This window comes from Hakea prostrata, chromosome 5 (genome assembly GCF_041222555.1).
Source record: "Hakea prostrata isolate BN-2017 chromosome 5, UWA_Hpros_2, whole genome shotgun sequence".
NCBI lineage: Eukaryota > Viridiplantae > Streptophyta > Magnoliopsida > Proteales > Proteaceae > Hakea > Hakea prostrata.
The window spans coordinates 22,146,551-22,159,643 of NC_142604.1; the positions used below are offsets into that span (position 1 = coordinate 22,146,551).

Here is a 13,093-nt window from a genome sequence, read left to right on the forward strand (position 1 = left end):
TTGTTGTTTTGGTTAGAGATCTAATTAGGATTGGTCCCCTCTCTGTTTCCTTAAATTTAGGCTTATTCTTCCAAGTTTACTCTTTGGCTTTTGTTTGTTTTCCATTTGGAGATTTTTCTGATTACATTCATGCCAATCTCGTTTCAGTTTTATGATATTTACAGATTTGCCATTCCTTTCCTTTATTTACCAATCACCCTTTGAAAAATTATGGTTTGCACCAATTTTCTGATTTGTAAGCTCATGAGTTGTGAAAAGGGTTTGGAACCCGTGATTGAGTTGGGATTGGTGGATTAATTACTAATGTTGTCATTTAGTGGACAGTGGATCACATCAATTTGGGATTTTATTGTCATTTTATGTGGATGATTGAAGACATATTGGGATTTTATTTATGGGATCTTTTGTTATGTCATTTGGTGAGACATTTATCATTTGGGGTGATTATTAATTGCTTTTGATCATATGTTATGATACACATGAGGGGGAGATTGAAGATGTCAACTACAAGAAACTTTTTCTAGATTTTAATGGACTTGAGTGTGAGTCTGATTGTTGGAGTGCCTTTCTTATGAAAGATTTTTTTTTTTTTGTAGCCATTGGGAGTTGCACTTGCATGAGATTTTTTTTTGTGCAAGCATTGGAGCTGCAATTTTTATAAACTTTAATGTAGCAGGTGCTACATTTGGTGGAATTTTTTGTAGCTGTTAGGTGCTACATTTGATGGACTTCTCTATTGCTGTTGCATGTTGCATTTTGAGACCTTCATAGGGAAGGATGTTTGATGTTTTTGTTGGTTGCTGTGAAGACATGGATTTACGCTATTGATTGGGGTTCTGATTTGAGCTTACTAGTGTTTGATTGCTATACAGTTCAGGACTTGTGCTGCCTTTTAATATTATTCTTATTTGTCTAAGCTGTAGATTTTTTTTGTGTATACTCCAGCTTGAGGGGGAGTGTTAGACATAATGAGTGACAATATGATGTAACACAATAGGAGGAGTCCCACTATTGTGGTTTCCTTATTGGTTTAGGTTTTAGTTGTTAGTGTCCTAATCTATAATTAGTTTCCTACTAAGCTTTAGGCTTAATTAGGTAATAGTTAAGAGTTATATTTCCTTTTGTAATTCTATTTCAGTTTATTATAAATATATACTTGCTGGTACGGTAGAACACACAAATTCTATTGCCTAACCCTAATCTCCAATTATTCTTTCTTCTTCTCCCTCAATTTCTCTTTCTTCTTCTCTTACCTAGTACTAGTTAAAGATCTTGGGATTCTTTACAATTCATAACAATTAATGTTGTGTATTTCATGTTTTATTGGTTTGCATGTTCACTCCTTCAGCATTTTGGTTTCAAAGTTTGTGTCAAGTTGGAACTCAAATATACACTTGTTTCCTCACATATCGAAGGTCACCACTATGTTTAAAAGGCCTAAAATAGGCTAAATAACAAGTTTCAACGCAACCCGAGCCCTTAACCCACTGAGATGTGCCTCAAATTCACTGGAGTTGTCATGATCTTTTTACCAGATCTTAGCCAAGATCTCAGTCGAGACTGAGATCTCAAACCATGGCTATTACATCAATTAATATAGCCACATTGGCTAACATAAGACTTAGACTAAAACTGGGACTAAAATAGAAACTACGACTCAGTCAGGACTTGAGTTACTATTAACTTGTATGTTCACATAAATAATAAATTCAGTTTTCCTGTTGGAATTACAACTTCAATTACAATCATTCATCCCAAAATAGAAGAACTTCAATTAAAATGTAAATAAAAAAGTTAATGGTCTGATTAAAAATTAAAATAACCTAAACCTAAACCTATGATTTTAACTGCTCGTGTGGGGATCTCTCTTCACATGACCTACACCTAATGGTGTTGGTATAGAGGGAGCACGATTTGAGATGAAGTTCCAATCGCATGAATTTTTTTAATCTAAGCAATCTGTTTTGAGGAATTTAATTTGAAGGGAAAATATTTCGCAAAATTATCCACTAATTGTTTGCTGATTGTAGGAGAGAACAATTGATCATGTGGGCCTGTAGCCAGCTAATTTGTGATAGAGACTGAAGCTTCTTAGTGAAAAAAGGGACTTCGGTTACTGTACACACTAAGTGACATGAACAGTGGGTCAAGTGATTTTTTAATAGTTAATTAGGTTTTTTGTTAGTTATGGGATAATTGTGTAAGCAGCTTTTTAATTCAGATAGGGTACTTAGGAATTGCTAAGAGTCCTAGTATAGCTGTTTTCTTATTGGAGTATCTCTATTATTATTATATAAATGCCTGTAATCTGCCTATTGAGAACGGGGAAAAAAGGATGATCTAAAGCTTGAGCTTTGTGCGTGGATGTGTGCCCCTTCCCCACCCCCTTCTCTTTTTCTCTTCCTTCTTCTTCCTCTTATGAGTTTTCTTTTCCCTTCCCCCTACGACTCAAATTTCTTCTCAAGTTTCCTTCTTCTCCATTTTGTCTCCCATTAGGAATCCCTACACCTGAGGCTGTTTCTAGAAATCCAAAATGCATCAAAAGTGCCAAGACGATGGCCTACAAGACCTTGTGAACTAAATGCAAGTGTAACAGATCGAGACCAACATAGGTAATTGACCCTTAAGGTTAAGAGAGTTCATCTGGAAAGAGGGAAAGTCATGCTCACGCATAACTGCAGCCTTCTCTACTTCAGATGAACCAGTAAATCCAATAGACATAGTTGCTGATCCAAAAAATATGAGAGGTGTGAACCCGGTACCAAAGGCTTCTACATAAGCAGAGTCTTGGGGGCAGTTTTCCTATTCAGTCTTACCCCAACAATTTTTTCTGGGAGGCTATTTGATGCCTTGGCCTCAGGGCCACAACTATGGTCCACCAACTATTGTGCCAAGGCCCGCCCCATCCAAAAAATATGAGAAACCAAAAAAAAACTCAGAGATCCTTTGTCATAGAAGGATTTATACCGGGGGGGGCCCGGGGCGGGCCCGGCGCTGGTGGGTCTCCCATTGTGCGCGGGGTCCCCGGCCGAACGCCTCCGCAGGGGGCGCCCTCCCAGCCCCCGGGGGCTAGAGCCCCCCTTTTTTATGGTAAAAAGAGACCCACGATGGGAGAAAAAAGTGCTCACCACCAGGGGAAATAATCCTCAGAGAGCAGCCAAAGGCCTAAAAGAACAGCCTCGCGAGAGGGAGACAAGACTTTGGGTATGTAGTGGTGAGGTGGTAGTGTAGAGTTCAGGCAGAAGTGTTAGTAGTGGTTTGATGGCGATAGAGAGGGGGAGGCCATGGTGGTCTTGATATTAGAAAAAGAAGATATGGAGAAGAGGCTAATAAGATGAAACCTCAATAAGAAAAATGGTTAAGTTTCATTTGAGAGAATTCTTAAAAAAATAGACAACATACATCCCATGATGTTACGGAAACTATGAACAATGAAAGGAAGGTACAAAATATGGAAATACAACATATGGAAAGGTTTCAATAAAGAAACTGATAGGTCCCTCTTATACCTTCCCCAAAGTCCTAACTCCTTGTCCGGAATCCTACTCAGAACCTCACTAACAGCAATGTAGTCTTTCATTCATTATCACCAAAACAGCAAATACAGCAATCAATACAGATATCTAACAATTTAGTAAACCTGGTAAACTTCTTCAACAGCTAACCAGCAGATATCTAAAGAAGAGATGCAGTTCTTGGAATTAAAAGACAATAACAGAACAATAGAATCACACCCGATACATGTTACCAGCCTCAATCCATAACTTTGGCTGTTCTGCTCTCCTTCCTCAAGCAAGAACCATTCAGTCCCCTGATAACCAGAACCAGAACCTCTGCACACCCAGAGCTTCCCAAAGGTCTTCCCCTCCCCCCGCAAGCTGTGCTTGCAACTACTGTTTTCTCCTCCCTTTTCCCCTCCTCCCCTGCCCTCTCTTATTCTCTACCTTCCTAACAAACTCACTGCTCACCCATCCTTTACTGCCACGTGGAGGCTCCTAATAGTACTATGCCATTTGTCCCCTGCTGGTTGGTTTCCCCCTGCTCTCTGTTGGTGCTGGATCCCCTGCTTCCTTCCTTATGCTTCCTATTGTAGAGGTGAGTTATAAGGGGCTTATCAGAAACTAATCAAGCCAAATCAAGAAAGTGATGAAATGGAACTAGGAGATCATTTGGAAATTATTTAAATTAGGACAACTAGAGATATATCATGCCTAATTTTCCCCCTCAAGTTGGAGAGTGAATGTCAAGAACTCCCAACTTGCCTTTGTGACTAAGAAACAAATCCTTTTTGAGGGCCTTTGTGAAAATATCAGTGACTTGGGCAACACTAGTGGTGGAGGTGGGTTTAATTAGACCATGTCGAACCTAATCGTGGACCACATGATGATCGATCTCTATGTGTTTGATACACTCATAAAAGACTGGGTTTGCAATAATATGCAAAGCAACCTGATTGTCGCAAAATAAAGGTATTGGGCAAGGTACCATAATAATAAGATCTCCAAGCAATGTAACTAACCACATTAGTTCATAAGTGGTGATGGCCATGGCATGTTATTCAGCCTTAGCAGATGAGTGGGACACAATGGCTTGTTTCTTGGATTTCCAAGAAAGAGGACTAGAACTATGAAATACACAATATTTAGTTGTAGATTGCCAAGTCATGGGGCAACTTGCCCAATCTGAGTCACAATAAGCACGAAGGAATAAGTCACTGTCAGTTGACAAAAGAATCCCTTGTCCAGGAGAACTATGGAGGTAACGTAGTAAATGACTAGCATCCTTTATATGAGGTTTATGAGGTTTGTTCATGAATTGACTAAGAACATCCACATTGTGAACAATATCTCAGCAAGTAATGGTAAGATAAACAAGTTAGCCCAATAACTGATGGTATGGTGTTGGATCAGGCAATGACTCACCATCAAAAGTAGCCAACTTAAGGTGTTGTTCAATGGGAAATAAGTAGGATTAGCACTAGTGAGACTAACATCAGTTAAGATGTCGAAGTATTTTCGTTGGTTGATGAAAACACCTTTGTTAGATCTTGCCACTTCAAGACAGAGGAAATATTACGTGAACCAAGATTTTTAATTCAAAATTATTGTTGAAGAAGTGATCTTAAGTTGGAAGTCACTAGTTCGTCAAACCCAACAAACAAAATGTCATCGATGTATACAAGCACAAAGGTAGATGAAGACTTTGTTATGAGAGAAAACAGAGAGTAATCTGCCTTAGATTGTGTGTACCCAAGATCAATAAGAGTGTTGGAGAGCTAGGAAAACGAAGTGCAAGATGCCTATTTAAGCCATATAATGACTTATGCGAGCGACAAACCAATTTCTCCCTTTTTTTATCATAACCAGGCAGAAGAGTCTTGCACACCTCTTCATCAAGATCCCGACAAACCAATTTCTCCCTCTTTTGATCATAACCAGGCAAAAGAGTCATACACACCTCTTCATCAAGATTGCAAAAAACCTATCTCTTCCTCTTTCGATCATAACCAGGCAGAAGAGTTGTGCCCATCTCTTCATCAAGATCACCATGGAGAAAGGCATTGTTAACATCAATTGATGCAATGACCATCCTTTTATAAAAACAATGGCAAGAAGTGTTCTAATAGTAATCAACTTAGCAACTAGGGCAAACGTCTCATGGAAATCGACCCCCTCAATTTGAGTATGCCTAATAGAGGCAATTAGGTTTAGCGCGGCTGTTTCTCAAACATCTTTGATATCAAGTCCGAAGTCTTCAGCTCTAATACCATGATGAATGTTCTAAGAACCCAACTTGTGCCAGGGAGACTCCGCTACCCTTTATTTATGTTAATAGATGAGTACACGAAAAGTAGAAATACCCATGTGGGATATTACAAAATAATATTATAGGGACAATTCAACCTTTATACCCAGAATTACAATAGGTTGATTTTTATTTTTATTTTGGGGGGGGGATTGGGGGATTATTATCAACTATTAAAGATTATCAACTATTGGAGATTATTATCAACTATTAAAGATTGTTGTTCTTTTTAGCAGCTCTAAAATTACTTTCCTGCATTTTCTGATTGTTAGTGGAGTATGATCCTATCTTTTTTTTATTGATCTTATACAATTGAGATGCATGGATACATGGATCTATGTTATATGTAGATTGCATTCATGTAATTATGAAAGCTTTTGTCTCTCCATTGTCAAATCACCATCAGTATCATACAGACTGATGTGAAATCATGGACATGAAAATTGAAAATTCATCACTTTATAGTTAGTGATGTTTTCATTAGGAATTAAGATTCCTTAAAACGATTTTACAGGTTCTAAAGAAGGCTGATATGATCCGCAAAAATGCAGTTGAAAGCATTCTGGCTGAGCGCAACATCCTAATATCAGTTCGTAATCCTTTTGTGGTGAGCAAGTCCTGTGATTTTATGACTCTTAAGGTCATATAAGCAGAGAATTAGTTTTCTAACCTGCATTCACGATTTAATGATGAACAGGTCCGTTTTTTCTACTCCTTCACATGCAGGGAAAACCTTTATCTTGTAATGGAGTACTTAAATGGTGGAGATCTTTATTCCTTGTTGAGAAATTTAGGTTGCTTGGATGAAGATATGGCACGAGTGTACATTGCAGAAATTGTAAGAGCATGCCATTTCCCATTCTTTAATCCATTTGTGTAATTTCTCAGCAACATTGCAGATTTGGCTTGTATAATAAATGTTTAAATTAGGTAAGTTGACACTTGAATGTCTTTACTGCTTCCAGGTTCTCGCATTGGAGTACATGCATTCCTTGAACGTGATTCACAGAGACCTGAAGCCAGACAATTTATTGATTGCTCATGATGGTCACATCAAGGTCAATTTTGATTTAGTTCTGTACTTCGTATCTAATTCCACTAGTTCTCTATATTATTGTGGAGACAGTTCTGTCAATATGGGAAGGGTGTATTGGAACATTTCATCTGATATTGTTGGAAGCATGAAGCATCTATGAGTTCTGTTTTCTGAAAATTTGCATATTAGAAAGAAGAGAACTGCAAGAATTTGCACTGAGATAGGTACAGATTCACGGATTTAGTCAGTTAAACCATACAATGGAACTGCAATAATTTTCACTGAGATAAGTACAGATTCACGGTCCTTGTCAGTTAAACCATACTTGAAATCAATGATTCATCTTACATAATTGATCTGGTTATTGGCAACATCCCATTTGTATTTCCATCTAGAGGAAATTCTTGATTATCTGTAGTGAAAGACAAGAAAGTAGGGATTTAGAAAAAATCCAAAGACAATTGTTGAACTAATGTTCATATTTGAAATGTTATGTCACTTTTGTCATCTAGACGGATGCTAATTTCATCTTCCCTTGAGTTGTGGAGTTAATGTCCTCTGGAAATTGGTGTTTCTTTCAAAATTAATGATGTTAATTCTAGACTGATTAGAGACCAACTTGAAACCAATAACCAGGATCTACTATGAACAATGTAGGTTTGCTAGGTTAAAATAGGGTTTTAGGACAATGTTAGGGTTAGGGTTAGGGTTGGATTATTTGGTTATGTCAATATTGGAGGATTTATCCAATGCAGCCCCTAAATTGAAAGTGTAGAACTAGGGCCGATTTTCAAATGGTATGGTTTTAGGGTTATATGATTGTGGAAAATCTAGTAGCGTACATATGAACATAGGTTATGGTGGTTAGATAGTTTTTGGAGAGATTTAGAGTAATGGTGTATATGGATGGAGTGGTAAGGTTCTTGAAGATAGTGAAAAGTTATAATGGAATAGGGTGAAACTTGGAGAAAACTTGGGTAATGGCATGTAGGGGATGATCCCTAAATTTTGGGACTGTTTCTAAGATTATATTGGTGTAGATCTAAGTTGAAAATTTGGGTTTTCCAGGAGTATTAAAATTCAAGAATGGTGTTTAAAACCTTGGACTTTGGAACCCCAAACTTAAAACCCTAACCCGAATTCCAGAACCCTCCTTCAATTTCAAACCCAAAACCCTAAAAAACCTGCTGCCATTAATAAAACAGCAATAACAGTGCTTCAAAAACAGCTCTGTGAGATCCTAATTACACCCTACAGCAACCCTAATTCATCCCTAAGCCTTGGAAAGCCAAGTGCAAGGATCTAAACCTATTTTCCCCTTGCCACAGGCTCTGGAAACCCTAATTAGCCACTGTCATATCCAAACTCCGTCTAAAACCCTAAAATCAGAATCCCAGAAACCCTCATTTACTGCTGACCCTAATTACAGATCCTGTAGACTGGCCCTGTGACCCTGGGTCACATCAGTAGGAGTTCAATGCTCATGGGTGATGATCAAACGATCCTAACTCAACCAAGTCAGTTATGATAAGAACCATACCATTTATACCACAAGCCAAAACAATCAAATCATATCTTCAGAATCTCAATTCTAAATATATAAATATAACATTAAATCCAAGATAACTCCTATTAGTGACAAACTAAACTCTTCCCCAGCTTGTGTGTCCAAAAGTTAAATGATTTTGAAGTTTACATCTCAGTTGTACCCTGTTACATCAACTAATGAAAATAATAATAATAATAATAAATAAATAAAACTAATTTTTGTCTTCAAGACCCTAGAGTCTGTACATGCAAAGCTGAATTTCATCTCAATCTTCTATGATGTAAGAAAAATGAGTGAGCAACACAGACCAATAAGTTGGAATGTAAGAGAAGAACACCAGATAAAAAGAACAAATAATAGCACCATCAAGTAAAATAAAATAGCTTTGGTTTCCTAAGAAAACAAAATTTCAATTATCACTTTTGATTTCTACACAATTCTCGTTACTTTGGCTGGTATAAGGGAAAATAAACTGCTGCAGTCCATAATATAAGTGAAGCATGGCCACAATATTGGCACCCACCATGTGACTGTTACCCATTCTGTGACAATATGTGCATCATGTCACTCACTCTATGACTAATGTGCACACACCACTGGCACCCACTCTCTGCCAATGGCTGTTTCTATGGTCCTATGTAAAACACTCCCTCTCTGGTGGCTATAAGTCTCCACCAGCATGGTACAGTCTATTTACCTTCAAACACTGTGGTTATCACTCAAATGGTGTTTAATATGTTCACACTATTAGCTAACTGCAAAATAACTTAGCCATAATAATGAAACACATTGATAATTGTGCAAACAGCAGTAGCAACTAGGTTAAGCAGTAGTAAACTAGTAATAATAATGTCATACAGCATTAGTAATCTTGCAATACAGCAGTAATTCGCATCCAAATCACCTTTAGTATTTATACAGAAGCATACTACAGTAGTGTGCACATATTATATTCCATTTACCTTTATTTGTAAGATTATCTATCTACGTCTTGAGTTTCAAGCACTAGTTTTATTCACAACCTAAAACCAGAATTTAATCGATGAGAATAACTCTTACCGAAAACCAGAATTTGTTCAATGAGAATACTCTTACCTAAAACCAGAGTTTGATGAATGAGAATAACTCTTACTCTAAATCGGAATTAGAGTAAGTCTTTCCCTAAATCAGAATTTAATGAACAAGAATAGTTCCTACCCTCAATTAGAATTTGATGAATTTGAGTAACTCTTACTCAAAATTAGAACTTACAAGTTACAACAACAACAACAACAACAATAAGCCTTGTCCCAACTAATGGAGTCGGCTACATGGATTCTTGCCCTCCAATCAATTATGTTCGAGGCCATGCTAGATACAAGGCCTAAGCTATACATATCCTTTCTCACCACTTCTCCTAAGGTTATCTTAGGTCTATCCCTAGCTCTTCTAGTTCCTTCAATATGGATTATATCACTTCTCCGTACATGGGCATTTTTAGGTCTCCGTTGAACGTGGCCATGCCACCTCAAATGACTTTCTTGAAGCTTATCACTTATGTGAGCAACTCCCAGACCAACTCTAATATGATCATTTCTTATCTCATCCATCCTAGTTTTGCCACTCATCCATTTTAGCATCCTCATTTCTGCTACACTGAGTTTATCTATATGATTCTTTTTAATAGCCCAACACTCTACACTGTACATCATAGCTGGTCAAACAATAGTCCGATAAAATTTTCCTTTAAGCTTTAATATACTACGCCAATCACTTAAGACCCCGGACGCACCTCTCCACTTCATCCACCCTATTTTAATTCTTTGGGAAACCTCATCCTCTAAATCACATATTTTTCTTATGATTGAACCTAGGTACCTAAAACAATCACTTTGAGGAATCTCTTTATCGTCAAGTATCACCACCTCATCATCTGCCCGATCATAACTAAAGTTACAAACTAGATATTTTGTTACTCTAAGAGGTTGTACAACAATGTTCTTGTTTCTTGCTTCTTGTGTTTTTTGCATTTTTGGAACAGAAGCAACTCAAAACATGTATGTGTAATCCTCTTTATTTCTTGTGTTTTTTCTTCCATTTTTGAAACGAGCCAGCACTTCGAGCACACTAGTGGGCCAACTTTGAGAAATTAATGTTTCTCGCAAAAAAAGACGCTTCTCTTGAAAAGGCGAAGGGGCATGCTTGTCTTGTTGACATCTAACCATAACCTTCTATTTTGGAACACTAAAAGTTTCTTCCCTAGTTCATTTCTTCCCTAGTTCATTTCTTCTTCTTCTTCTTCTTCTTCTTCTTCTTCTTCTTTTTTTTTTGGGGGGGGGTGGGGTGTGTGTGTACAGAAACGATTCTTTTCCTGTATAAGTATAAGTGTATAACCATACATGATTCCAGCACCCAAAAATAGTCAAAATGCATATAGACAGGGATTCTTACCTAAAAACAAGGAAATAGAACAGAAACGTTACCATACAACCCCTAAACCAGAATTTGATGAATGAGAGTAACTTACTCCACCCAGAATTTGATTCCTGCTCCCTCTTCTCCTTTATTTCTTTCTAATTCCCTTTCAGTCTACTGCTTCTTAAAGCTGATCTCTCTTTCTTTCTTACACTATGTTGTCTGTTCTCTCACTCTTTCACTCTCTCTCTCTCTCTCTCTCTCTTGATCTCGATCTCTCCTCCTCACAATTTCTTTTCCCTCATATTTCTCTTTTAGCCCTACTTCTTTTAGTCACTTTCGTCCTTTTTTTTTTCCTAAAATTTTTCTCTCACAGTTCTTCACACTTCTTTTTATTTATTTATTATATATATATATATATATATATATATATATATATATATTTTTTGTAGTCTCACTTTCTCCTTAATTTCTATTTAGTCCTAACCCCTATTAGATAGCTCACTTCATCATGAGTTCTCTACTTTCAATTTAAACTCCAATTAATTCTTTTTTATGGAAAAAAAAAACTATATTAAGAGCCCCAGAAGGGGGAAAGAATGTACAATGGAGAGAGGGGCGGGGGAGACCAAAGGTGGAGGCTGAAGGGGAGTGCCAAGACCTAAGGAAACAATAATGGGCCCGTTCATTGGGGTATCTATAATAGTGTGTGGGGGGGGAGATGTTGGATCTTAGTGTAGACATCAAAGTATATGGCTTTCCAAATCATGTCTAAGGAGCAAGATTTCGAAAACCATCTACTAAGATTACGCTCCACCAAGTGATGGATAGTAGCACCAAAAACTTGCCAATCTAGCAACAAACAGTAGAGCCTGAGATATTCCTCAAGATCCAAGTCCAATCTCAAACAAAACCATAGGAGCATATAAAACTAGCCAAATGGAGGCTAAGGATTTCTCCCATAGGGAGCGGGCAAAGGGGTAAGAGAAAAAGAGGTGGTTAAGGTCCTCTGAACCATTCTTGCAAAAGATATAACAAGGGTTGGCAAGGATATGGCGGCTAATGAGAAAAGCCTGGGTGGAGAGAGCAAGATTAAGGGCTCTCTAAAGGGTGAGTGAGTGACACGAGATATGATCTTTGAACCAAACCTAGGGAGCCCAAGAGAGGGGGGAGGGGGAGTGAAAGAGATTCTAGGCCGTAGAAGTGGTGCAGGTTGTGGATGGGGAGGAAAGCCAAATGGTAAGATCTTAAGAAAGGTCTAAAAGGTTGGGGGAGAGGGAAGTCCAGATCTGATTAAGACAAGGTGGGAAATGAGGGACCATGGGCAATTAGAGATGAAGCTAGAAAGGGGAGTGGATCTGGGGATACGGTTATGGGCCAAGGAGTGTAAAAATAATACCCATTAGATGCCATTGGTCTAGCAAGAAGGAAACTAAGGAACTAGAGGAGATGTGGAAATATCTAAGAGGGCAAGCAGTCTCAACTGCAGGAGCTTTCTCAAACCCAATAGGGATTAGCGGGGAGAGAGAGTCCAAAACAAGTCAGATTTGAGGAGGTGGGCATAGGAATAGTTGACCTAGATTGAGTCATGCTTAGAGGCAATCTTCCAAATGAGTTCCATGAGGCTAGCCACATATTAATCTTTAATGCAGTGGATTCCTTAAGCCTCCTTCAGATTTTGGGCGGTAAATATGAGACCAGCTAATTAAATGGAGGAAGCGAGAGGATTCTTGGCCTTTTCAGAGGAAAACAGAGAAGAGGGCTTCCACTTAGAGATGGTGGAATTAAGAAAGGAGAAAATAGCACACCAATAAAGATAGGTGGCTTCAAGGACATGTCAAATTAGTACAAGTCTGCTGGTGAAGGAGAGAAGCTTTCCTTTCCAAAGTTGGAGTTTCTTATGGATATTGTCTAGCATAGGGGGCACAATATGATGGAGAGATGCATAACTTGGGAGGAGGTAGAAAGGGAGACATTGATCTTTGTTGGGTTCCACTCAACCCAAATGTGGCTATTAGGGGAGTGGTTTGAATTATAGAGAGACAACCAAGAGGGGGCAATGGACAAGGTGACCTAACGGGCATTATCAGCATGAACATGGGTTTGAGAAGGGCATAAAGGGAAATCTTTGCCTCTCAAACGGTATTTCTGACATCGGCTTGTTTAGCAAGGAAATTGAGGCCCCTTACATTCAAGATGAGGATGTCAGACATGACTAGGACAGGGGGCAACAATAATTGTTAAAACAAACACAGGAAATAGATAATAGATAATAAAAATAGAAACAAAACAAAAACATAGAGGTTTAA

The 13,093-nt window shown here is 38.1% G+C and overlaps 1 protein-coding gene across 1 annotated transcript in view; it reads left to right on the plus strand.

Moving 5' to 3' along the window:
• The window catches only part of IRE (AGC (cAMP-dependent, cGMP-dependent and protein kinase C) kinase family protein), a 95,498-nt gene that overhangs the window by 32,283 nt on the left and 50,122 nt on the right, over positions 1–13,093 (plus strand). The window contains exons 7-9 of the mRNA XM_089154988.1: positions 6,320–6,412; positions 6,503–6,643; positions 6,771–6,863. Coding sequence (XP_089011114.1) covers positions 6,320–6,412; positions 6,503–6,643; positions 6,771–6,863 — 327 coding nt within the window. The remainder of the gene's footprint in view (positions 1–6,319; positions 6,413–6,502; positions 6,644–6,770; positions 6,864–13,093) is intronic.